Source organism: Thunnus albacares, chromosome 1 (assembly GCF_914725855.1).
Source record: "Thunnus albacares chromosome 1, fThuAlb1.1, whole genome shotgun sequence".
Classification (NCBI taxonomy): domain Eukaryota; kingdom Metazoa; phylum Chordata; class Actinopteri; order Scombriformes; family Scombridae; genus Thunnus; species Thunnus albacares.
Genome location: NC_058106.1, coordinates 4,247,156 through 4,273,854, shown reverse-complemented (window position 1 = coordinate 4,273,854; position 26,699 = coordinate 4,247,156). Strand labels below are relative to the sequence as shown.

At 40.9% G+C, this 26,699-nt stretch overlaps 2 protein-coding genes across 4 annotated transcripts; both read left to right on the top strand.

Annotated features, from left to right (window-relative positions):
* Positions 1-198: 198 nt before the first annotated feature.
* On the top strand, positions 199-14,674 carry fgf3 (fibroblast growth factor 3). 3 transcript variants are annotated; one of them, XM_044354965.1, is made up of 5 exons: positions 199-951; positions 1,052-1,185; positions 10,809-12,159; positions 13,037-13,140; positions 13,563-14,674. In XM_044354965.1, exons 3-5 carry the CDS (start codon positions 11,916-11,918, stop codon positions 13,944-13,946), a joined length of 732 nt encoding a protein of 243 aa, XP_044210900.1. In that variant the 5' UTR covers positions 199-951; positions 1,052-1,185; positions 10,809-11,915; the 3' UTR covers positions 13,947-14,674. The 3 variants fall into 3 exon arrangements, with proteins under 3 accessions (XP_044210900.1, XP_044211062.1, XP_044210981.1); XM_044355127.1 differs by lacking the exons at positions 199-951; positions 1,052-1,185 and adding an exon at positions 2,980-3,270; XM_044355046.1 differs by lacking the exons at positions 199-951; positions 1,052-1,185 and adding an exon at positions 8,868-9,863.
* A 6,853-nt stretch (positions 14,675-21,527) lies between these two features.
* Positions 21,528-26,309, top strand: fgf4 (fibroblast growth factor 4). Its single transcript, XM_044360176.1, has 3 exons — positions 21,528-22,851; positions 24,470-24,573; positions 25,630-26,309. The coding sequence occupies exons 1-3, from the start codon at positions 22,455-22,457 to the stop codon at positions 25,804-25,806; spliced, it is 678 nt and encodes a 225-aa protein (XP_044216111.1). The 5' UTR covers positions 21,528-22,454; the 3' UTR covers positions 25,807-26,309.
* Positions 26,310-26,699: the final 390 nt, after the last annotated feature.

Genomic DNA, 26,699 nt, shown 5'->3' with positions numbered 1-26,699 from the left:
ACAATCTTGCCATCATCACAGCCACTCTGTCCACAGGGATTAACAGCTCACGACTCTCACTGCTTCAACCCATATCCATTTCAGGCTTAAAATACCAACTTCCGGTTAGGCCCCGCCATTCCAAGTACGGATGCAGATAATTTAGTTGGTTGAACAGATAACCAATAATGGTGTACTCGTTCACCTCTATTATTAACAATAAATCCTTACATTTTATGCTGGGCAAACACTATATGAAATAAACCCAGTTTTAAACAGGAGCTGGTTGCCCCCAACTAAATTTAGAATCGAGCCAAATTTCCACCAGATTGCCTGTCATTTGACATTCAGTTTGATTCAGATTAATTGTCCGAACTATCAATAATATGGCTGTCAAACTGTAAAGAACTTGTATGAATATTATAAGTTAACTGCAAAAAGTCAAGCTGCCTTTCTCTTTTTTGTCAACGTTGTTGAGGTTGCGGCCATCTTGTCTGAATGAAACTTAATGGGGACTGTCAATAGTCAAAACCAATTGGTTATGACCAGTGTGAGCACCCACATCATGACCAGTTGATCAAACTGTACACAGTGAGCATAGAAGTGGTATGTCTATATTCCAGTGGGCATGTATTTTTTGCAATTTCAGTGTATTTATAGCTGCCGTTCTAGTTTGGATGACAATGCTTTCTGTAAACACATCTTAAAGAATGAGATATTTGTTTTCATCTCTCTTCTCCTCTGCTTTGCTGTCTGCGCCCTAATTTGGCATCCTGCAATCTGCCCCAACTACTTCAGCATGTCACCTCATGTCAAGTGTCATTACACACAACAATGGCCCCCAGCTTAGAAAGCACAACTTCACTGAATGACAAACAACTCTGCAACCATTGGCTCTGTGCATGTGTGTGTGTTTGAGGAGGGCTCTGGAAAAGGGGCACATAGGGACACAGAGTTAAGAGTGAAGAAGGAGTAAGTGACCTTTTCTTAATTTCATAGCAAAGCAAATGCACCACTTGAAATGAAAATGAGTTTCTCATGCATGTCATGGGTAACTTTTATATTTTTGCAGAAAATAAGATAAAATGCAACAGAATGCAGATAAATCATCCTGCAACCCCCAAACTGATGTTGAGTGCCCAACTAAAGAGCCACACCAACCTCTAGGAAGCCTTCAACCTCAGCTGATCTTACTGAAGAAAAAAAGTGAGTACACAGCAGTCAAATTCAAGAATCCGCCATCAAAACCCCATGTTGCTCCAACTCTTGGTGCGATTAGCTCTTGCTGTATTCAGACTGCAAATTTTCTCCCACGCTGCCTCCCTCCTCTCTGCAGACTCATTGTTCCTCCCTCTCCGCCCAGACCCTTTGAATCCCACCTAGCCTCACCATCGCCGGCCTCAAACTACCTTACATCCCTCCTCCTCAACCTGTTTTATCCCCTTCCCTTACCCTCACGCCCTCACCCATCAACTCACCCTTCCATATGAGGCAAGTAGTCCTCCAATGTTACAGGCTGCAGCATCCAGGTCAATATGATATAGCTCTAATAACTGTGATTGAATATCATCAGCCATCAACCACCATAGCTAAAGAAAAACAGCCTGTTAAATATGCAATGACGTGATTTTCTTTTCACGTTTCACTTAAAGTGGAACTTAAATTAGATTTATCCATACCCTTTGTGTAAGAAAATCTAAAGTATGAAACTACATTTACTTTTTAAAAGAGGATAAAAAACATTTGTGGACAAATTTATGGAAACGACCTGGTCCACACTAAGCTGGCTAAATTTGTAAATGCATCTTTTTCTCTCCATTTCGGCCCTCCGTCCAGACTAAAATGGTGTTTTCCTCCCCTGAAAACGGAGCTTTTCCAAAATGTCCTCCAGAGTGTGTAAATGTGAAAATGCCAGCTTGATGTGTAGTATGTATGAGAGACAACGGAGCTTTGTAGAAACACTATCATACTGGTGACAAAACAGATGATGGCAGTAGCGCGATATTTCATTGTAAGAGAAAGAGAAAGAAACATGACAACAATAATGGCGGACGGCTTCATGTTAGTGCTGTACTCTTTATTGTCTGCTTTTATTGTTTAGAGTTAAATGTAGCTATCTACCTCTTTTTTCGCTGACATTGTTGTAATCTTCTCCCAGTAAACAAAAAGTCACCATGGAAACGGAAATAGTAATAGTAGTTTCTGCTTTGCTGCTTTTCTGGCTGACTTGCTCATCTGTCCTCCACATACGCCTAGTAGGAGGAGAATTACCAGTTGGGGCGTTTTAATGTGGACGGAGGTATTTGCAGAAACAAGCTGAAACTCCTGCGAAGGACGTGAGTTGTTTTTGCTTGAAAACTGTGTTTTAGAATGTAGGCTTAATGTAGATGTAGTCCAAGCTTCAAGCATCTGGGTGGGCATTTCCCAAGACCAATAACATACTGTATGGACTGCAAATGTTAATACAAGTCCTAGTGTTCCAAGTCATAGTGTTAGCTATTGACCATTAGCAATTTAAAGATCTGTCCCTTTACAACATTCAGTATTGGGGAGGAGTTCTTATAAGTTCATCATCCACTCGGAAAGTGGATAGTAGTTAGCCTGGCTTGCTAACGTTAGCACTGATTCCCACTTGACGTTATTTTTCATGCATGTTATTTCAACACCCACTGAGTCAGTGGCAACTTCTGCAAACTCTGTGCTGGTGATATCATCATGGAAAGGACGGGTTCTCTGCCAGTAAAAACCTACATTGGGAGGAAGTTACACAATGCAAATACACTGCTGAAATAAGGCCAAGCATGAAAAAGGGTCAAAGGTTGTTGATGAAGTTGAAATTGAGGGGAAATACTAAATATTTACCTGCATACTACTGCATGCAGGTGAATAAAAGGACTTTGGGAAACTGCTCAGAGGCAGCAGAGAGGCCTTAGAGAGGCATTAACATAGCTGCTGCATGTCGGCTGAAAGACAAAAGCAAACAGATTGCCGCCTCAAGTACCTTCAAGACAGATGTCTGTCATCTGGCCAACTAGCTTACTGAGTGATCTCAGCCTCCCTCTGAAAGGAAGGCGGTCGGCAAGAAACATTTCAAGTAAACCTGGTCTAGTGGGAAACAGTCATTGACCATCACTACACATTATTCCTCTAGTGAATCAGTCTTTCTGTACTAAACACACAGACATGAGATTGATATCGATCTTCTCACCTTGCTCCCGGATTGGAACTATTTTGGCTGTTAACCACATCATATCCCTTTAAAGGAGACAAATAGTAGCATGGAGAACCCAGGTAAAACCACCTCATCCATCTTCCACATACTCAGCAGGTTTTTCATGCAGTGCCCCCTATGGAGCAGCCAGGGTTTGTCCTCAATTGTCCAGTATCATGGGAAATGAGACAACATTCAATTTCAAATGAGCTCCTTATATCAGCTGTTTCATCACTGTCAGCGGGAGAGAGCATCCACTCATTCATCATAAGCTCCCTCAACCTCAAAACCTGAGACTATAGATAGCTATAATGTCAAAAATATTAAAGCTGTAATGTATAATTACTTCCATTATCAATCAATCAAGTATTTTTTAATAAAATGCCCCCTTAATCATTTAGTCTATATATTCTCAGAAATAAAATGTCCAACTGAATCTCTGTCCAAACAGCAGTTCAAAAATATTAAATTTACAATGATATAAAAAAAAGAAAAGCAGCAAATCTTCAAATCTGAGAAGCTGGAACCAGCAAATGTTTTGAAATTTTGCTTGATAAATTACTTTGAAAATGTTTAATCAAATCTAAATTGTTAATTTTTCTGTTCCCAACCTGGCTGTCGGGTCCTCAAGTTGGAAAGAAGACAAAAATACATGTCTGCTTTAAAAAAAAAAACTTGATATGTAGAGGGAGTGATTTCTATAGTTTTGATTGATTTCTAATGTTTTGAGACAAACTAATAATTAGATGTTATCAGGAAAGAAACACTTCAAAGACAGCCTGCCTCAGATAAACAGGATAAACTTCTGTTTAAAAGCTCAACACCACAACTAATTTACTGTTCTCCCACCTCCCACCCCCCACACACAGTGTTAAAGTGTGTGTGTGTGTGTGTGTGTGTGTGTGTGTGTGTGTGTGTGTGTGTGTGTATGTGTGTGTGTGTGTGTGTAACATGTATGTGAATGTTTTTTGTATTTTTTTTGTATTTTTTACATGCGGTAGTTTGTGTGTGCGCGTTCCTGTGTGTTTGTCTGTCACAGCCATTGATGGCCTCTAGAGTTTCATCCTTCCACAATCATTTGCCTGTTAGAAGGTGCAGCCGCTCTGCAGGCATCTGAAACCTGCAGCTAACAATCAAAGAGCTGTAGGAGTATAGGACAGACCTATCTGGTTACAGAGGGAGAGCGAGTGAATGAGAGACAAAGAGTGACAGTGCGAGAACGAGAGAGAGAGAGAGAGTAGCGAAATAGAGAAAGCGTGTAAGAAAGAGAAAGGAAGAAAAACATTACAGAGGTTGTTATTTTCATCCATCTTCTGATGGATTATAGCATGACTTTTTAAAGAAAGAAAAAAAAACTGTTGGTGAGGCTTCGTCAGCCTTCCAGCCACATTTCAGCTCTTTCAGCATTTGTCTGCTCACTCACATTTCCTCTGTTCTGCATGAGAACCAATTTATAGCACAATGAATACATGGGAGACACAGAAAAGCCCTGCTGTTTGTTTTTCTCCCCTATATCCTCATAAAGGGAATCCTATGACTTTGATGTGCCAAGTGCACGTGACAGAAACATAAATGCCTGCTGCTTATTCAAATGTTGCTGTTCAAATAAGTCAGACAGTGTGTTAACTCCAACACCACTGACACACGGCCATGATTTGATGAAAGCAATAATCCATTGCTAGTTCACTGTTTTGTTCAGTTAACATGCTAAAGTCTGAAAGCTGTGGGCCATTTGGTACTGCCCCGTGATTTCACAAGAACATGTTAGTGAATTAAAGATCCCACCTGGTATTCACATGCAGTCAAATCTGGATCTCTTATCTGGATAAGGAAAAACTTATGTAATGAAAGTGTTAATGCAGAAAGTATTGCAGTCGGGATGAGGGCTTGCATTGTGATCAGGTCAGCCAGGTGTAAATTACATCTGTACAGTGCGACCACAGTCTTCAGAAATACAAAGCTGTGTCTTTAATCAATACTACACAGCAATTATAAGCAGGTATTTGAGTACGTAGTGTGTTCACACTGGAAAAGTGACAAAATTATGATGGTTGGTATGCAGACTAAAAAGCTGTTGATTTTTGAGTGTGTTGTTGATGGACACTATTCTCCCACAACACAATGCACAAAGGAAATGAAAAAGCTACGTGTCCAAAAAAATGTCCACCCCATGGTGGCGCTACAGGAAAAATCAGGGGTCACCAAAGTTAATGGGATTTATCTTCTGGGGACCATGAATATCTTTACAAAATGAATGTCAAAACATCAACTTGTAAAGAAAATGAATTCCAAAGAATTGGACTGAAAAGAAATCAAAGTAAAAACACAACTAAAAAAAACATAAGTTCCTCCATTATTCTGATGTTTAGTTCCAGTTTATATAGGATAAATATTACTCGGGGAAGTCCAGTGATATGTAAGATATGCAGAGATTTGTGGTTATTTTATTTCCTGTTGTCTCTGCTTCTATATACACACTACCTGAATCTTAACATGAAAACAGAAGAAACAGTATGATCAGTAGTGTGAATTCTATATGCCCCTGGGCACTGGTGCAATTTCAGCAATTGTGATTTTCTTGTTCAAACATGTTTGAAGAAACAGAGATGCTAGATGACAACTTCATGAATACAGTATATATTCCTCCGAAGAGAAAATGTTATTGCCGCCTATGTTACCCTTACATTATGTCTTTTTCAATCCAGGAAGTGTGACATTTTTATACCTAGTTATAAGGACGTGGTCGGGATGGATGGTCGGGTGTACCAAGCACAGAACTTTGACACTATACACTGAGGTTCAGGTCTTGTGCCCCATGTTTTGTTAGTTACTACTAAAAGCCTTGATTAAGGTTGGGGAAAGATTGGTTTTGGTTTCATGTTGTGCTTCAAGTCAGTGCTGACTTTTTAATGTTCAGCTTAATTCACGATCTTTCCCTAACTTTGTGCTTTGAGTTGTCAAAGTGGAGCCATAAAATCCAGGTGGATTTACATTTCCTACTAAATGTATTTGCTGATGCAAATTAAAGAGTAAACCAAAGAGCTACTATATATGGATGGTTCCCAGTCAGGCTAAAATGTCAAGACACAACAGTAACCAACTTTTCCAAAGCACTTCCATTACCAAAAAAAATTGCAGACAAATTGAAGAGTCAGTGTTGTGTACTCTTCCACTGACGTTTCTGATTGACTTTCAGTTCCTTTTTCCCAACTGTAAAGGAACGGCAGCAAATCCGGCCCATCCACTCAAAATTTAAGTGATACAAATACCCTCTTTCTACACCATTTTCTATTTACAATTATGCCCTTTTTTCTTCGCTGTGTCCTGCTACTGTCTGCTACTGAGCCTCTTTATCACCACAGGGCATTAAAGTAAAAGCTAATACAAGTGGGAATGTTTCTTTCAATTATACTGTCTGAGTGAACTGTTATAAACTGTGACTTTCAGTTGTATTTGGAAGCTTTGGAAGTACCATTAACAAAATCAACATGGTGAAATTGAAGACTGAACCGGGCTGAGCAGAAATAAAAGAGAGGGAGAAAGAGGGAGGCAGAATAAAATAGTTGCCAATTTGTTTGCTGTGTGCTGGAACTGTACTAGACTTCTTTCTGAAGCGCCTGACAAGCAGGTGAGATCAAAGTCATGGGGACAAAAGAGGCTCAGCAGCGATTTGTCAGGAGACGAGAGGCAGCGGCCGGGTTCAGCCCTCTGATCACCGCCTCACCAAAGAAATCTGCCCATGAGAAAAAGTACAGCAGAAAGGGTTCAAAGGTCATTTTGATTTGCTCTGGATTACTGGTACCTCCTTTTTCCTCAGCTAAAAGGGGGGGCCAAGAAAAGGACCTGGCTAATAACCTTTGTATTATTGCAGAAAAGAAACTCTTTTGTGCCAAGAGGGTTTTTTTGGGGGTTGGTGGTGGGGGGAGAATTTTGGGGAGGTCAATTAAAAAAGGAGCCCTGAAATTCTTGCTTTCATTCATGGCTGGAGGAGAGAAAAAGGGAAAGTTAAAATGTATGCTTTGGGGTTTTGTGTCGGGGTACTTCACGTGGCTGGGTTTGGATTCATTTGTCAAGTGGATGGTGGCAAAAGGATTGGCTGGAAATATTTCAGTTGGGTAAATAATCAAGAATTGCCCAAAGCTTTTTTTCTTGAAGGGAAGGCATTGCTCATTGTGTTGTTCTTCTACAAACAGGTGTGAATGCATCTAAAATGCATTGAGGACGCGTCAGGATCTGATAACTCCAGCCACACTGGGAGGTGGTCAGGAATGCAAGTGTGCAGTGTAATGTGAACTCAAATAGCTCCCTGGCCACATTGAAGGACCAATTAGTCAACTTTGCATTGTGCAGATAGCAGGACAAAGCTCCCAAACACAGTTGATTTGCCTCTGCCAAACAACGCGGACGAGGCTCTGAAGTCTGTACCCAAGCTGAGGCATCAAACAGCTGCTAGGACCTTCCTCTCTTGCTCCATGGATGAGCACAAGTGTTTATTTTCTCTGTTTACCTGTGGTCGAAGTTTCCCCATGGTCAAATGTGAGCAGGGGAGGAAAATACGATCACAAGTGATCATTCAAGATGCATTCGATGCCTTAACCCTAACCCTAACCCTAATTTAGCCTCAGTACTCCATACAATAGAGGCCTTCACTGACCAGAGACTGATACTCAATCCAATCAGGTTTGGGAAGGGTCTCAATTTACTACCACACGTCATGGGTCCATTTGTCAATATGTCTAATACCCAAGAGGATGTGGATGGATCCAAGCATACTCAGTATTAACTCTGATCAGGTGGTACGTCATAACTACATTTTAGGAAATCATCAGTCCATGTAAAAGATTTACGCAATTAAAAGATAAGTATTTTGGGGTATTTGATTCTCGGATTAAATTGGCCACATAATACTTTATTGTTCATGCAGGAGGTAGAGAATACTTAGTCATCACTTAGAGTTATATTAAGATTGCAGTGATTGTTGGAATGTGTTTGGCTCGTTTGGGGAACTTGGTGTCATCTGGAGGTATTTTCTTCACTTGGAGCGGTGACAGCAGGGGTTGAACTCAACTCACATATAATTTATTTATTTTCACAACTGAGCACACGCCTCTTAACCTTTTTCTGTCTAAACTAAATATAAATTAAATTTATAATGACATGACATGAAACATTCTATTATTGATGGCCAGTATCAAAGTCAAACTCTATGTAGAAACATAGCAGCAGCAACGCTGTCTGTGTGGACACCACATGCATGCAAGCCGCAGCAGTTCAGTGCTGCTCAATTAGAGGTAGGCTGTGTGGCCAAGGCCTTATGCTTATGTGGGGGGAATTTTGCTGGTTTGGGTCCACTTGTCCCCTTAGAGGGAAGGGTCACAGCAAATCAATACAAAGTTTACATTTCTATCCTGATTGGGAGTGGTCTCTTCCAGGATGCCCCAATTCACAGGGCACGAGGGGTCACTGAATGGTTAGATGAGTATGAAAATGATGTGAATCATATGTTATGGCCTTCACAGTCACCAGATCTCAACCCAGCTGAACACCTATTGGAGATTTAGAGCTGACATGTTAGACAGCGCTCTCCACCACCATCATCAAAACACCAAATGAAGGAATATCTTTTTGAAGAATGGTGTTCATCCCTCCAGAAGAATTCCAGAGACTTGTAGAATCAATGCAAAGGTGCATTGAAGCTGTTCTGGCAGCACGTGGTGGCCCAACACCTTACTTAGGGCCTTTTCACACCTGAAAGTCTGAACCAAAATCTGAATCAAGGTTCATGTTTTTGTTACATTGTATATGTTTGATCTGGTTAGTTTTGGTTTCACATTGCAATTATGCAAGCGTATTAAAGAACTTTACATGACATACCTACGTACTGTCATCATCACCTACGTGGGCTGCCTCTCCCTATACTTGACACTGGTCTATAGACAATTCAGCTGGTAGCCTTTTATTGGTTTGAATTACTAGAGAAAATGAATGAACAGATTTGTTGGCACTATATTATATTATTATACTATATATACTACAGTTTCTTTATCATCAAATGGCATTCCTCTGCCATCCTTTCATATCCTCTCTCTCTGTCATTCTCAAAATTCCTGGAAAGTGTCTGCATTTTTATGAGTTTTTTCCAGTTGACTTTTTATAATGTCGTCGGACCATATTTCAATTAAAAACTTGGTCTCCTCTCCCTGTGTGCTACCATGGCTCATTTTTCATTTTTCTTATTTCTGGTTCTGACAATAGCCTGCCAAAAGTCCAAACCATCCAAAAAATGTTTTCACACTAGAAACAAACCTCACCATGGTTCGGTTTGATCCGGACCCAAACCACCTCTTTTCATCGGACCAAGGTTCAGCTGTTTGGTCCGGACTGTGGTGCGGGGGAGGTTTCACACCTGTAATTTTGGTTCGGATCAAACTGAAAAGTCCAAAATCCGGACCAAACGAGGTTGATGTGAAAGGGCCCTAACAGACACTTTATGTTAGTTTTTCCTTTCCTTTTGTCACCCGTCTGTATGTTTCAGCAGAGCAGAGCAACTCAGCCTTTCGGAATGTTGGATTTAAGTGTTATTTTTACCCGGGCAAACATTTTCCGGGCAGAAAGTACACATCTGTGAGATCACAAAATAGCTTTGAAGATGCAACCTGCTGATGAATAACAGGTAAAAAAATTTTTTTAAAAATATACCGGATTGAGTGCTGAGGTCACAAATGGGGCTAACCCTAACTCCGTGAACTGCAATCCTGCACTAATGTATCTGGATAGAATATCTGAAAGAGGCCTAAAATTTGGCTTTAGCACCATTTCAAAACTGAATTTTTAGCCTTCAACATTAAAAACAACACCACACACTCTTCCTGATGTGAAGAAGAAGATGTGTGTGTGCATGTGCCTCACAAATTGAGAGCGTTTGCCCTGCTTATTGCTGGGATGCTTTGTGGGCGGCGTGGAGGGAGCGTAATTAAAATAGTTTCTGAGAGAAACAGCACACCACATCTGAGGTTCCACCCTCTTCCAGCATTTAACCACATCAAGAGCGTCTCACTTAGAAATGGCCACCAGAACAACCTCTGATACACACGGCCTGGCTGATGTTTTGGTGTGTTGTCTGACTTGCAAGGGGTCTCGGAGGCATAATGTGCACACATTTGTAATTAAAAGAGCTGCCTTTTTCTGATCATCGGGGTAAATAAAGTGACAGAGGCAGCTAGCTGGGTGATGTATGGGAGGGGAAGACAAATTAACCGTTGACTCTCTGGGGGATTCTCAGCAGAGGCCTTCATAGCAGCAGTGGAGCAGCGCCAAAGGGCAGAGAGATTTGTAGATGATGGTGCTAATTACCAGAATGCAAACCATAATGCGACCAAGATGGAAGCAATTTAGGCAGTAGTCATTTAGCCTGCTGCTCTTCCGCCCACCGGCTGCTGCCTAGCCAGAGCCGGGGCATTAGGATGGGAAAAGTCTGGGACAATCCATTGCTCGGGTGAAGGATAAAGAATAACGCACAGGAGAGAGGTTGTGTAGCGTGGGGAGCACATGGAGAGAGCCCTGTGGGATCACTGACAGACCATTCATTTGTCTTTGTTTTTCCATCTAACTTCAACAGAAACGACCCATAGCATCAGTGGGCAATGCTTACAAGTCAAGAGGAAGATGGAGCGTATAAATGCTTGAGAGCAAAGAAGAACAGGAACCTTTAACTGCTGAGACAAGAGGTTGAGTTCGATTCCCAAGTTGATCTGCAGTGGCGGCTTGTCACCACCTCTGGAGGGACTCTGTGGATCTATGAGTCACATGCAGGACTGTGCTGCCATCAAGGAACTCTGATTCAACGCAAATTACAAATTACAGAAACTTGATATTGACCTCAGCCTGTCATGAAGGTTTTACTGTGTATGCTTGGCAAGCACCTGTTAAATGGGAATGGATGTATTTATACATTAGGTAGAAGTGGACCACCCAAAAGTCAAAGTGCTTAACATTTTTTGTTATATCTTGAAATATCAGTGGTGATGGGAATAAGTCAGAAATTTGGAAGATAAATTGTGTCCAAGTGGGCGAATTAAATCCTCCAAATTGAGAAAGTGAGAGAAATCAGGGATAATTTACCTTAAAATGTCAGTTAAAGAAACTCAATTGAAACTGTTATAGTTTGTAACGTTTTTTTTTAGGTAAAGATAGAGTATTCATTTATCAGAACATCCAGCAACAGTCTTACTCCTCACCTGTTGCTGTGCCTGGCGTTGGCTCAGCCCGCCTGTATAATTTGGGATGTCTAATTGCTCTTTTAGGATAGTTCAGAAGAGGAGTTCAGAGGAGAGAGCTGTTCCGCACTCAGCCACTGTGTAATTTTATCCACGCCGCAGTCTCTCACTTCACACAGGGCTGATACCTTTTGCCTCCCCCTTTCCTTTGTATCAATTGGTCGGAGTTCAGCCTATTGTCGCCACAAGCTTCTTTTATATCTGCGCTCAGTCTGAGCAGAAGCTCTCAGTCAGATCCACAGGAGGGATTTCCAGCAGCAGCAGAGGCAGAGGCGAGGAGCGGATCCTACCTCGGGGGCGGCTGTGCTGTCAGCGGTGTCTCTCGGCTCGGATGTGCGCTGGGCTGGAGCTCTCCAGCGTTGGGGCCCCGACTTTTTAATGGGACCCCGAGAGCCGGGCAGGAGTTCTCCGTTTTTTCGCCACAATTGTCGCTCCTCGGCCATGCCACAATGCTGATGATACCTCTGCTGGTGTTGCTGAGCCTGTTGGATCCCGTTACTCCCCGGGCCCGCTGCGCCCCGGGCCAGGCTTGCGACCCCCGGCAGCGGAGGGACGCCGGGGGCCGCGGAGGAGTGTATGAACACCTCGGAGGAGCGCCGAGACGAAGAAAACTTTACTGCGCTACTAAATATCATTTACAAATTCATCCTAATGGGAAAATAGATGGATCATTGGAGGAAAACAACCCATTTAGTGAGTATTCATTTGGTTTTACGCACAGGGAACAGCACCTATACACGAAAACTAAGATATGTTAATAGAACACAAGGTGCATATTTTTTTGTATTGGTCTAAAGGATCAGTGCTTTTTACCAATTTTAATTTAAACACGAGGCCATGTTGTTAAATAAATGTTTTTTGAATATAGATTTGTGAAATGAAATAAAATGACAGAGCAACAGAGTAAAAACGTCTCAAAAATAGGCTCTACTTAAATATATTAAAATATACATTAATTGGTATTTTTTGAATTATGTTTTTTATTGGTTTTGGTCAATCCATATTAGTAAATTCTGATAAGATTAATCTATTAGGATCTTTCAGAGTTTCACCGTCAGTTACTCAGTGAAGCGCGTCTGTGGCAGGCTATTGACTTCTATCTGCGTGTGTGAAATCATGTCATTGCAAAGCTACCGACATGCAGGTTCATCTCTATTAGAAGTATCAGCCAAAGTATTAACATCCAGGCGGGACAAAGGCGCTGTCCTAACGGATGTATTTATCTAATCAGCGACCATTAGGGCCTTTCTACAGCGCTGAATAGGCCATTGACTAATCAAGCACTGATTAAAAAAGCCAATAAACATTGTTAAGTAGAGCGACAAGAGGTGGCAGATACGACCGGAAATTAATTCATTTAGCCTTACTTTGAATAAGCCTTAAGTTTGTTTGTTTTTGCTGTTGCTTTTAATGTTTTAAATTTTATTTCAAACTTGTGTTGATTGAGTATTAATGAATATACAAACCAAAATCAAATGATCCTTAAAATAATTGTAACCATTATAAATCTTATATTAAACATGATCTCATGCAGCATAATATAATTGCCATATGTTTCTCTGTATTGCAGGCATCATGGAAATCACAGCAGTGGATGTGGGTGTTGTGGCCATAAAAGGGCTTTTCTCTGGCAGATATCTGGCCATGAATGATAAAGGACGGCTGTATGCCTCGGTGAGTACAGATGTCATCTCATCATCTCGCTGTGTCAAGCATCTTTGGGTCTCTTGAAATGTGCTATATAAATCTAAGTTATTATTATTGTTTTTGTTATTTTCTAATATGTCACCTTTACTTCAACGTTTGTAGCTCTTTTCTGACACTGGGCCAGAGGCAACGGGTTAAAGGCCCCCAATAAAACAACATATAAACATTTGGTTTCATGCTAGAAAGTTGACCTGCTGCAAATGTATATGTTTATCTGGTGTAGACTGTATTTTTCTGTGGCTGATCTGGTGTCTTATAGCAGTGTCTTTTGGGCTTGTAGGAGCCCATGCAGAGCTGAGCAGAGTGGAAACACTCACAGTGAATCAAAAACATACGGCAAGCTGCATGACAAATGTGGCTCACTGTTTCCTTCCTTCTCATCTCCCCAGGAAGTGTTCAACAAAGAGTGTGAGTTTGTGGAGCGGATCCACGAGTTGGGGTACAACACCTACGCGTCCCGACACCACTCTACTGAGCAGCCGTTGCCACCAGGGGGCAGCAGCAGCAGCAAGCGTCGAGCCAGTGCCAAGCGGCAGTGGTACGTTTCCATTAACGGGAAAGGCCGGCCACGGCGAGGTTTTAAAACCCGGAGCACTGACAAAGCCTCGCTTTTCCTGCCTCGGGTATTGGGTAACAAGGACCATGAGATGGTGAGGCGGCTGAGAGACAGTCCAAGCGCACACCACCACACGCATCATCACGGAAGCCGTGGTGAACGCCGGAGACGCCGGCATCGTGCCAGGAAAGGCAGGGGTCGACGGCCAGATGACTGAGCAAACTGTTAGATGTGGAGCTGACTGTGGTTCCTCCAAACATGGACCCCTAATCTCAGTGCAAATGAGTGCACTGTAGCTTCATTGCAATGGAGGATGTGGAAAAAACAGTTGGGATCCTGCCTTCTGGATTAGCCGAAGTTTCTGTTGTTGACGCAGAGAAAAAAATCCATAGAAGAAGAAGGAAAGACCTGAACAAGGCCACCCAAATCCTCTGATTGAAGAGACTTTAAAAAACACACACACACACAAAGTCAACCCATCTGTATAATCTTCTATTTACTGATGTCTAACTTCTTCAAAATGCTACTGTCTTGTAACAGATGTCTTGTTATAGCTGATAACTTCCAAACTATTTTGTAAAACTACTTTTGTACGAGCTGTCGTAGAACTTCACTCAGAACGAAAAAAAACTTTATAAGAGCTGGTTCTATTGTAAATACATTATGCATGTACAGTGACTTTATAGCTTTTCATTTGTCAAAAGCTGAGATGACCAACAGAATATAATATTTTGCTATGTTTAAGTGCTAACAAACACAACGGATATTGAAGAGAGGACTCTACACAGCAAAGCACTTTTTGTCAGATTCACATTAAGAAGCAAAGAGAAAATCAGCGTGAGATGGGATCCGGTGTGTTTTTGTGACACTCTTACAATGTGATAGTCTACTGTCTGTAAACTGAAAGAAGTACTTTGTATATTTTACTAATGATATGAATATTTATTTGGTGCCTGTGTTGTAAGTTATTGATAAGACTATTTTCTGCATTTTACCAATGTTGCTATTTGTTTCATAGTTTCCACTCACCTGTTCCCTCTGGTTCCAACATAAAACACAATGGTACTGACCCAACAAAACAACTGGCTAATTTGTTCCATGTGACGATTTTTCTTTGATTTGTTCCAACAAGTTTTCACAGCCATAAAATCTTATTATTTTCTTTTTAAAAGAAGTGTTTTTTGTGGTTTAGTAGAGAGGTAAACGCAGCTCTATACACCAGCTGCGGACACAAAAGCTGAATGTTGTATTGTTTTCTTTCAGAGTGACTTCATAACATTTGATTCCATTGGAATTTTAGCTTCTGTAGTGAAATATTGCAAATGATGGTTTGACATTGAATATGGCAACAACTCTCTAAGTAACCAAACCTAATTAAAAAAAAAACATGTAAAAAGAACACAATTTTCAAAATGCTAACACCACCCTTCAAGAAGCCGTAAGATGAAGCAGTTTTTGAGGTATGAAAAATGAAGATTTTTGAGGCGATAAAGTCACTGAGTCATTTCGGGTTTTTTTTCCCTGTTCTTTCAGCCGCTGCTCTTTGAAGACAGTGTCACCTGAAACACACAATAGGACATTTTGTTTTTTAACAAAAGTGTAAAACAGAAGGACAAACCCAATGTATTTTCCCGCTCTTCCTTAATCATACACAGCTAATGTTTTTTAACCCTTCCACCTCAGACGATAGAACCAGATTTTAATTTAGTTTAACTTTAAAACAGCAGTTACAGCTATAATTGACTGTGAATAGCCAAACCTAAGGATTATTAACTTTACAAGGAACTTTTAGTATTTAAAGATATGTAGATTCAAATAATGACTTGTGGGAAAATCGGTTCTATATTGTGTAGATATTCCCACCGAGGATTCAATACAGAGCAGCCTGTTGTGCCTTATTCCTCCTGCGTAGAGCTGTAGTAGACAGGTGTGGTTGTTACACTAGGTTAGCTAGGTTTCTTACAACATGGGGGGGTTGTGCACTCATAGATGTAACACCCCCCTCCGTCTCTCTCTCTCTCTCTCTCTCTCTCTTTCCCTCTCTACATGCGACATTATGCCTTCTTCTCTGCTGCAGCTCATTTGTTAAAGTGCCCACCTGTTGCTGCAACACGGCGGAGCAGAAACTACAAAGACGACCATCAATGCAAAATTCATCACAAGCAGCATTTGGACTCTTTTGGATGTTCAGGTTTTGCCTTGCCTCACTCCCATCTATAGGTAGCTGCATATAAAGCCTTGTCATTCTATACCTGCGGGCTGGGGAGGCTTCCTGGCCCGGACAATAGCTCCTCCCAAGGGGGGCCTGGGAAGCGATGCCGCCTGAGACTTTTGGGCTTTTTTTTGAAACACCGACCAAAAGCCGCAGAGTCGATAAACAAGGCAGGCCCTCCTGAAAGCAGAAACTGTGTCATACAAAGTGTAACACCTTTGCTATGGCTTGTTATGAATGCCAAACTCTAATATTACTCAACAGGAATGCGGGACTTCAGAGAGGTTAGGGCCTTTTGTGGCCCCTCTCCCTGCCTGCCTGTTTCATTTAGCAGCATTTATCTTCTGAATCTCTTCCTACATGCCCTTTCTATCTGTAACATCCTGCTGAAGGATTTGCCCTACTAAGATTTATCAGCTGGCCAATAAAAACGACATTCATCTACGATATCCGCTGGACTGATGGGTGCAGGGATAAGGACTCCTCAGAGAGCATTTTGACTTGAATTACATAATAGCTAAATAGCTAAATCATTCTTAGCCCGTCTTTCAGAAAGGGAAAAACAGAGGATCTTTTTCACTGCAGCGTCAGTGAAGTGGGAACGAATGGGACACATGTTTGTCCTTCTAGGTGTTCCTTAGAAAATGTGCGTGTTCAAGTAAAAATCTATTTCAGAGTTTATCTGCTACCACTTTGTAAGAAGGCACTTTTTATAAAGTTTTAACTTTGGCTTAATCGATCATTAACAAAGCATTTAATAATACTTTATAGATCTACTGTAATTGATCTATTAACATGATGAAATTTTGGGCTCCCAGGTTGCAACAAAAGCTATTTATTAACAACTCATTAATCATTCATTAATGAATTATGAAAATGTATAACTTCAGTATTACCAAATAGAAAGAATAAACAGCAGTCAAAGTGACTTTTCACAATCTGGAAACCTCAAATCCATTCTTAACAGCTTATATTTATGCCTAAAACATGAATAAATGGCTTATTAACCATTAATAAAGCAATTACTAACAACTTATAAAACTCTTTTCTTTCTCTCACACACACAAATTTTTTTAAAATGTGTTTAAAATCTTATTTGTGTATAAAAACGGTTTCCAGAGAGAATCGTGTTTGCACTTGCTCACTGGTGATACTGGATGTAGCAAATGTGTTGGAATGGGACTTTTCACTAGACTCCCACCCAGCAAAGTCGGCCGTATTTGAGTTTTCTGACAAAGATATGACAGAGAACAGTTATTTACTCATTATTCATCATAAATAAAATTTTGGGGCATGACAGTGTTCAAAGATTGTTATGCCCCAAACATGTAACATAACATAAAATCATGATTTATATACTTCTGCGTCAAAAACTCATTTTGGTCAAAGTGTAGGTTTCATTAGAGGCATACAGGGGTTGTAAAAGTATAATGGGGTTGCAATAGTTTTAAGCCCTCAGTTTAGAGCAGGTGACTGCATCACAGGAGTGTTCACTTGTAGACAGTGACCCCTAGAGGCAGATAGTTGTCTCTCTTCTAGACAACTTGTGGCCTGTTGCCATGTGTGAATGTGCATCTAATTAGACCGCTCACAAGTTTGGCAGAGCTGCTCAATGCCCTCTGCAGGCAGCTCGCAGCCAAGTGAACACAGGCAACATACAACCATTTCACAGATTTTAGTAGTAACAAATGAAGAAAAGGACACAATAATGTTATTTTTCATGACTATGATTCCACCTTCCTCAAACCTGATTATCTTCATCACCTGAATGAACAGATTGGGTTTTAAAAGCTCAGTTGAAGAAAATGACTTTACCTGGAACTGTTGACAGTGTTGACATATTTACCCCCAATAAATTGATACTTAATGTTTTTTTTTTGATAAGTATGAATTAATTATTAATTATATAAATAAGAATTAATTGATACTACTGCCAAATTCCTGGTTTGCTTTGAAAAACTAAACACAAGCCTGAATAAAACATTCACTGTATGTGACAATAAAAGCACAGAAACGGCTTCAACAGAAGCCATTTTATTCGCCAGTTTATCCATTTTCAACAGGGAATTACGTAATGTAGACAAATTGACCAGTACAAGTCACTTAGTGAATCCACTCTGGCAGCAGTTCAGTGACAGCTGTCTAGCTGGCCTCCATCCATCTGTACTGTGCCAACAATATCAGAGGAAATATCTCTCCTCCTCTGTTTGGATATACAGAACATGACACTGGATATACACATTTACTAACAGGTAGGACACCTTTTCACACATTACACACATGTGTGACATGAATCCAGGTTGAAATCTGAAGAGAATATTGTTTAGTTTGTGGTATGGTAGGTTGGTAGGCAGTTCTAATATTTTGCAGTATAGCTGAATGAAGTTTGAATGGACACAAAATTTGGAAAAATCAACTCACTTTATGTACACAATATGTTCAGTGTACAACCAAACATTTCTGTAAGGTTTATCAAAATCATAATGTTTCATGGTTATAAAAGGTTAAGGCAAAGAACAAAGAGACAAAGGGAGAGGGTGCTGTAGGGTCAATGCAAGCACAGTTTTCTGTAATTATAATCAGTCACAATGCTTTTTGATTAAAAATCAAATTAAAAAGCATTGTCCTTGTCTGGTATTTAAGAATGATAAGAATATGCAGTGCATGGGCTTGGACATGATGGATAAATTAGTGAGCAAATGAATACTTGTGTCGAATGTTGAGACATTTTAAGCTCTGTACTGCAGCTGTCACCCAGTGAAATCTAAAACCTCTTTCCCTCAGCATAATTCATTGCGTACATGCAACCTAAAACGACAATGACTTCAGTACAACATAAACAAAAAATAAAGCCGTACATAACTTACAAATCTCAGCATGACTGGAGAGAAACATCTCAACCTAACCTACAACCTACAGCTATGGTGAAGGTTCAGCAGCCCATCAGTTGTGCTGGAGGTCAAGGGGTCAATCTGTTGTCCTAGAGGTGCAGTGGTCAATCAGCCCGTTAGTTGACTTGGAGGTCCAGTAGTCATCCAAATGTTCTGGGGGCCCAGAAGTCCATCAGTTATTCGGAAGGTCCAGTACATCACTTGTCCTGGAGATCCAGCACTCCAGTGGCCAATCAGTTGTCCTGCAGTTCAGCCAGTCCATCAGTTGTTCAGAATGTCCAGTTATCTATCAGTCCATTAGTTGTCTTGGAGGTCCAGCAGTCCGTTCGTTGTTCTGAAGGTCCAGTGGCCCAGTTGTCCATCAGTCTGTATATAAGAATATAAGAAGATGTTGATTGGTGCTGGAAACTTTTAAAGGGATGTTAATGAAGCAGGTCAGTAGGCAGAAGTGTGTGCAAAAAAGGTGATGTTTATTTAAAAAATATTAATGAAACAGGCAAAAATGAACCCAGAGAAATTGAGCAAAAATAACTTGCTTATAACTTGCTTATAGCAGAAGCAAAGAAGAAACAAATAAAATCTGCAGCCACACAGCAAACTGCAACCTACTCTCTTCTACGGTGGCCCTGAGAGCTCAATGCACTGCAACATAAGAAAACTTGCAAATAGACAAAACACAAGCAAATTAAGAAAACATCTTCATGAATTTGACAACACATGTGCAGCATTTAGAAAATTACAGACAACACAACAGAAATGTTTCCAGTGGACAATTAAAAGTGATGAACACATCTGGACATAGGATCACAATGTTAAAATAAACCAAAAAAACATACATTTTGGCTCATTTTCCAACACAACTGACAAATAGCCAACTTCAATAATATCATGAGTCACAAACCTTGACAACAACAAGCATGTCCAGACGTGTTCATCACTTTCAAGTGTTCTCTGGAAACACTTCTGTTGTGTTATCTGTAATGTGTTTTGTTGTCTGAATTTGCAGCATGTTTTCAAATGCAGCGCATGTGTTGTCAAATTGATGACGATGTTTTCTTGACGTGGTTGTGTTTTGTCTATTTGCATGTGTTTTCTTAAGTTGCAGTGCATTGAGCTCTCAGGGCCACCGTACTCTTCCCTACTCCATCTCACTGACCAGTGACTGGCCTTTTACCTTCTCAGCCTCACCTAACTGGAACGTACCATCTGCTCAGGTTATCACAGGGTGAGCTGGACTGATACAAAGCTTTCAAAAGCATTTAGAACATTAATGTAGAATTTCTCTGTTACTGCTGACAATCACATTTTCTACGGTCACAAATGCACAGCCGTGAGTCCATCAAATTATACAGAATGTCATTTACTACAGAACAGTTGAACCCTTCCTACCTCAAATTGACAGTGCCTAATGACTCCTATTTGATACCTATTGTCACCATCACTGATTAAGCAGATGATTTGCCCTACCATCACAAAACTCTCAAAAAAGAAACATCACAGCAGAATTGAAGCCCTTCAATGAAATATAACATTGTGAAACACAAACCACCCAGATGAAACCTGTATTCCATTATTTGACTGATATATTAACAGTAACATTGGACTGAATTTAGTGACTTAACACGAAACACTAGTAATGTTGGGAACCAGAGCCTAGTGAAAAGGGAGAGGAGCAACCCTTTCTCACAGTTATCTTGGAGGTCCAGCAGTCAATCAAATGTCCCAGAGATCTAGAAGTCCATCAGTTGCCCTGTAGGTCTAGTGGTCTATTAGTTGTTCTGCAGGTCCAGCAGTCCAGTAGCCCTTAATTTGTCCTGGATATCCAGTTGTTCTGGAGCTCTAGTGGTCCATTCAGGATCATAAAAGGACAGCAGTCCATCAACTTTTTCAACAATCCTGGAGAATTATGTGATGGTCCTTATGCTCGTCTTTGTCAGCTGTCCTGGAGGTTTGATGGACCATTGGCAATTCTTCTGGTTCAGGCATCATGAAGGTCCTTTGGTCCATCACACTGGGTTCTGGAGGTCAGATAGTCTGTCAGCCATCTTTGGGGTTTGGTAGTCATCAACCAGGGGCCTCAACACCACAGGATTGTCTCTAAGACCTGGCTGCATTCAAGGAGCCATTTTGCAGCACACAAAGAAACAATGTTGTCGTACATTGAGGATCAGCCGAATGTGAACGTGAGAAAACATGTCATGCGTGGTCAATGAGGAGCAGGACTGAGCCACCCCAGAGATCAAAGACCTCTGTTTCTCTTCTGACGGAGAGGGAAGACTTTCAATGCTCCAACATAGAGATAAATAATGGGACACTCACCAGAGAGGGTAAATGTTAGTGATTAACATATAATTAGCAGGGATAATAGCAGTGATGACATGGTGAAATAAAAGGAGGGAACACTATTTAGATTGGTTTATTTCAATGGACATCAAAAGCAATGCACCAGTGCATCTGAAAGACTGTCAAGGATGACACATCAAAGACACGCTGCCATGACACCAGCTGTTTATCATAATTTAAACAACAAAAATGTATTATTTCAGAGAAGCATTCATCTTTTACTTACACAGTGAAACTAATAATTTAGATTAATGTTAAAGTCTGATGGTCTGATGCAAATAAAAATGTGAACACACTGGTTTTACATCCCTGACTATTAAAGACATTTAGTAGTGAAAACAGTAGTGAAAAAAAGAAAAATAAAGAAAAAATATCAAGTGAAACTAACTGTAAAATGTTGTAATGTCTCCATTCTGGAGAAAGTGAGACACTTTCATTAAATAGAACCAGGCTAAAATAATGTTTCTTGCACTCCAAGTATAGCTTGAAACCCCGTTAAGAAACACAGGTAAACTTCTTCACGCAGCATGTCCTATAAATAAGAATTCACGCAGCATTTCCTGTAAACAATAACCAAAATATATTTCCACATGTCATGCAATGTTTATTTATTTTATTAGGCTATAAACACGGATACTGTGATTCATGATCTATTGCCACACATGACAGTTCACAAACCTGACAAGTGTTTCAGTTTGAACGTCAGAACTTCGAGTGTAAAGTCTTGGCCAACAATGACAGCATACTTATCATTCTGCATACTCTCTATTTAGTCTTACCATTGTTTTCTATAAGGGCCTGGGACATGATTTCCTTCTACCAGTCTTAAGTTAGCGCTTTTTTTCATTTGGTTGAATTGGACCTGTGTTTTTTCCTGTTATTGTTCATTTATAGAACTGTCTCCTGTCTCGACACTACGGTCTGTTAACTTGGCCGTTTCCTATTTTACATCCTCCCATACATAAATTATGATATTCTGCTGCTGATAATGAAAGCCTCACACAAAGAACTTTTTTTTATTATAATAACGTCTTTATTCATTTATTTTCTACAAACTGCTGACTTTGCTCTGAGATAAGACAGCTATTATTTGATTTTAGTAACGCCCCGGCTCGCTTTGGTGCGCCAGAATGTGAAAAAAGTAGTTTGTAGATTTCTTCTAAGTGTGGAGCTGTGATGTAATGTGTCCGCAGGTATAAATATAGAGGCATGGCTGCACAGCGTTCATGCAGATCAATGTCGCTCCGACGCTGAAGCCAGTGCGCCTGTCGGTCTGGGAATGAGCGCAACTTCCACACGCTCCTCTCTACCGCGTCGCTTCTTCTTCTTTTTATTCTCGCTTCATTGGAAAGGCAAACGCCGGGAGGCTGCTTTCAGAGCCAGACCCGGGATGGGCTCTCTGGCGGCCCTGCGGACAGTTCTGGTCCTGGGCCTGGTGACCGGACTGGCGGGATGCGCCCCCGGCTTGAACGGGACGGCGGACCGCTGGGAGGCCCTCTACTCCCGGTCCCTGGCGCGGATCCCGGGGGAGAAGCGAGAGGAGATCAGCCGGGACGGGGACTACCTCCTGGGCATTAAAAGGCTGCGGCGTCTCTATTGCAACGTGGGAATCGGCTTTCATATTCAGGTGTTACCGGACGGTAGAATAACGGGGGTGCACAACGAAAATCGTTACAGTAAGTTATCAATTAGGCTATTTAAGAATTAGATATAAGCATGTGATTATTTATTTCCCTTCTTTTGTTAGTAGTTCAGTTATAACTTTAATATCATTAATAACCAAAGAAAAGTTACTTTCAAAGTTAAAGAATTCTTCTTTTTTAATGAGTTTTGGAGAATCTCCAAGAATGAGATGACTAAAACAATCTACATGTTCGGCATGTTGTCAGTCAGTGAGTAAACAGGATGCACTTTCTAATGAAAATGTTTCACCACCTGCTGACACCTGATCCAAACCTTCACTTTTCACACTTCTGATCTGAGATGCTGCTCCTGCTATCAGCCAGTGATCGGCTCACAGATATCGATCCATGTGTTAGTGCCAACATCTGGAGTCGTCCCGTAGTGCCGCTGAGCATATAGGTGCGGGTGCTTTTTGCCTTGTGTGTAACCAGAGCTCGCTGTGATCCAGGCCAGCGGCCAGCCATGCAGCACCTAAAGTTAGGACGCAGCGCACAGACCCATCTGTTAAGACAGATTAACCCCAGCGGTCCGGCCCAGACACAGTCACACACCTCGCATTTGCAGACACGAAGAATAACAAACATTTATTTACTTAACATGTCAAATCTAATCCCTGCCGTCTCGTGTTTGTGAATTGTGGTCGTATTAAAGTGACAAAAAGGCGAGCTGTGGAATTGACAGGCTGCCTTTGAGGAACTTAAAGCTTGTTGTTTTGTGCTGCCTCGGTACTATTTTGAGACAAGGCATAAAAATTCAGGGAGATACATTACACAAAATCTCTGTGAGGAATTCAAGCCACTGTAAAGCATTTTAAAATGATAGCAGGAACAAAGGACACACACACACACTGCTGTAAGCCACCAGCTTGTCAAGGCCAAGTGAGAAGCTGCATCAGCAGGGGACTCTGTAAACCTTCATCTGTCACTGCTTTTATGTCATTTACCTCCTCAGACTTCCAAAATTATACATTCACGACTGATTTGATGTGTAAGATATTGTTGTCTGGTTACTGAATTCAGGTGTTAGGCTACATGTTAACAACCAAACGTCAGAGGAAACACTCATCTTTTTGCAGCTCCCAAAACATGCAAATTTCCACATTTCTTTAACACAAAAAATGTCAACCTTAGAAATTCTGTGATTTGTTGGGTTAAGTTCACATGATTAAGCTCAAGGTTTAATCAGGATTTACTAAACTGTCACTGTGAAATTCATCCCAGTTGAGTCAACAATGTGTAGAACCTACGGGCAAAAAGACATCATTTGTTTAATACATGAATTTACAACGAGATCAGGCTTGCATAGTGTCACCTTGCCAAACCCAATAAAAGCACAGGTAAGCCTTCAACTAAAATACTGTCAAATAGTTGACATGTATCACCTGTGAAATGCTCAAATACATAAGTGTCCATCAGCATTTACAGCTAGAATCTCATACAGACTCAGTTCCTCAGCTTTCTGAGAAATGAGCTGCTGACTATCCAGCTCATCTTCTGGGATACCTACAGTACAGTAATGTCACTGTGTCTGTGTGGATCAGGAGGTTAGGTTTCCCCATCAGATCAACATGTTTCATTGTGTGTGTGTGTGTGGTTTGTTTCCTCCATGAAGGTCTTCTGCAGATCTCTCCGGTGGAGAGGGGAGTGGTGACTCTGCTTGGCGTTCGCAGCGGGCTCTTTGTGGCCATGAACCGGCGAGGAAAGCTGTATGGATCTGTGAGTGTCCGAATGCTGTGATTTACTGTCCTTATCATCAACAGGCGCACAGATACACACACTGGTTTGGCAAAGACAAATATATAGTTTTAGCTTTTTTAGTTTTTAGTTATTTGTTAATTTTGGTTTTGTTACAACCATGATGTCAAGCTCTGATGCTGAAAAAAGTGTCCACGTGCTGTGAGCAGAGCCATGGTCGGGACTTTTTGAAGTACTGAGGATATGAGTCCAAGTCTCCTTGACCCCCCCGACAGAATTTTTACCATACACCAAAAATAAAGTATGCAAATTGCATAATTGATAAATAGTCTTTTAAAGCCTTCTTCACACTGTCTGGTATCCATTTCTAGTGGGAGAATACTGAGTCCCTTAAATACTTATTTGTTCATGATTATATGAAGTCTGAAACTACTAGGACCAACATAAAGTACTACTTTTTTAATGGTGAATATGTACCCCTCCCAGGTTACTTAAACTCAAAAATTTCAATAAAAAATACAAATGACATGACCTCACTGTACTCTGGTTGTGAAAAAAACATTTTTTGGAGGTTATTTTAAAGCTTGTGAAGCTGCTGTGACAGCACTGCAGATGTTTCTTATAAAATGATTTACATTTTACTGAAGTCTTTACTAGTTAACACCTTCCTTCAAATGGTTCAAAAGGTTCAAAGTGTTTTAGTAAAAAAACTAGCTTGTAGTTACTAAGCTAACTTATGAAGGACTTTATACAAAAACTTGAGTGCTGAATATGAAACAACTTGAGTGAAACTACCCACAGAGGGAAAATGGCACAAAGCATGGTGTCCTGAGTCCTGCCTCACTCACATCATTCATCATTTCACAATCTCATTTTTTGTGAAAATCTGAGTGAAACAGCTACTGTACAATAGCCCTGCAGTCATAAATAAAGCAATTGTTTGATAGTAATCACAACGAACAATACAGACTTGAAATTCCCCCTTGAAAAAATGTCCCGGCATCTTTGTTTTGTCTCTCGCAGTTGAACAATCGGCATTTTCAAATAATCCTTATATCTCCCTCTTTTCTCTCTCAGTTACACTACAACCACGAGTGCAAGTTCAGAGAGAAGCTCCTCGCTAACAACTACAACGCTTACGAGTCGGTGGCCTACCCGAGGATGTACATCGGCCTGAGTAAGAACGGCAAAACAAAAAGAGGAAACCGAGTGTCACCCGCCATGACAGTGACACATTTCTTGCCAAGAATCTAGTAGCCTCATAAATAGACTTCACCTCAATATGGAGACAGAGAAGGGGGGCTCCAAACTATGATGCACTTTCACTCCAAGCTTTATGCAAGTGTATCATATTTGATTTTTTTGCTATGTATATATTCATTTTTTTATTTATGTTTAACTGCAGTTTTGTATTTTTTTAGGAGGGTCTGTCTTTTCACTGGGGCGGGGATCAGAGATGCTAAAAAACGTTATTTATGTTTTCATTTTTCTAATTTATCAGACATATGCTGCTACTGAATGAACTCCTGTCTATTCGGATGTTGGTTTATTTTGCACTGATGAGAAAATACGCAACAGTGCACTGGAGACATTTGCTATTTTTTATATTATTTTTAACAAAACAGGACCTTTTTGAGTCTTAGCCTAAAAAAAGACATGAGCCGTGAGTGTCTTTGGTGTCAGAAGTGGCACTGATTGCCCAATGCTCCGGCTCTTTTGTGTGGCACTGGAGCCTAATTGAAACAGTATCATCTTACTGAGAGAGGTGGGGAGGAGAGGAGGGGTGGGAGGGGAGACGAAGAACCCCCACAACCTCCACTGGTCTGTTTATAGCTCTGCCAGGGGGAGGGGGGGAGGCGGTGGGGGGGGTGAACTCTGAACTTTTCTGCCGTCAATCTCAGTCAGATCTATAAGACTGCCGATAGAGAAAGGCATCCTCTTTGACATTATATAAGTGGGGAATTTGGGAGTTTAAAGGCAAGGTCAAAGTGCTGAAATGTAACGGAGAAACCGTAGCCTTGACTGTGGAATGGGACTATTCTTTATGTCAAGTTATTTCTGATTGTCCAGTAGCTACTGGACTGGAAGAAAGAAATAAGTCTGGCCAGAGATCGTTTAGCAGGCTGGGGCAGTTTGTGCCATCTGAC

Coding starts and splice junctions, on each gene's coding strand:
- fgf4 (XM_044360176.1), top strand. CDS start 22,455: ATGAGCGCAACTTCCACACGCTCCTCTCTACCGCGTCGCTTCTTCTTC. Junction 22,852..24,469: donor GCACAACGAAAATCGTTACA/GTAAGTTATCAA, acceptor TCCTCCATGAAG/GTCTTCTGCAGATCTCTCCG. Junction 24,574..25,629: donor GAGGAAAGCTGTATGGATCT/GTGAGTGTCCGA, acceptor TTTCTCTCTCAG/TTACACTACAACCACGAGTG.
- fgf3 (XM_044354965.1), top strand. CDS start 11,916: ATGCTGATGATACCTCTGCTGGTGTTGCTGAGCCTGTTGGATCCCGTT. Junction 12,160..13,036: donor GGAGGAAAACAACCCATTTA/GTGAGTATTCAT, acceptor TCTGTATTGCAG/GCATCATGGAAATCACAGCA. Junction 13,141..13,562: donor AAGGACGGCTGTATGCCTCG/GTGAGTACAGAT, acceptor TCATCTCCCCAG/GAAGTGTTCAACAAAGAGTG.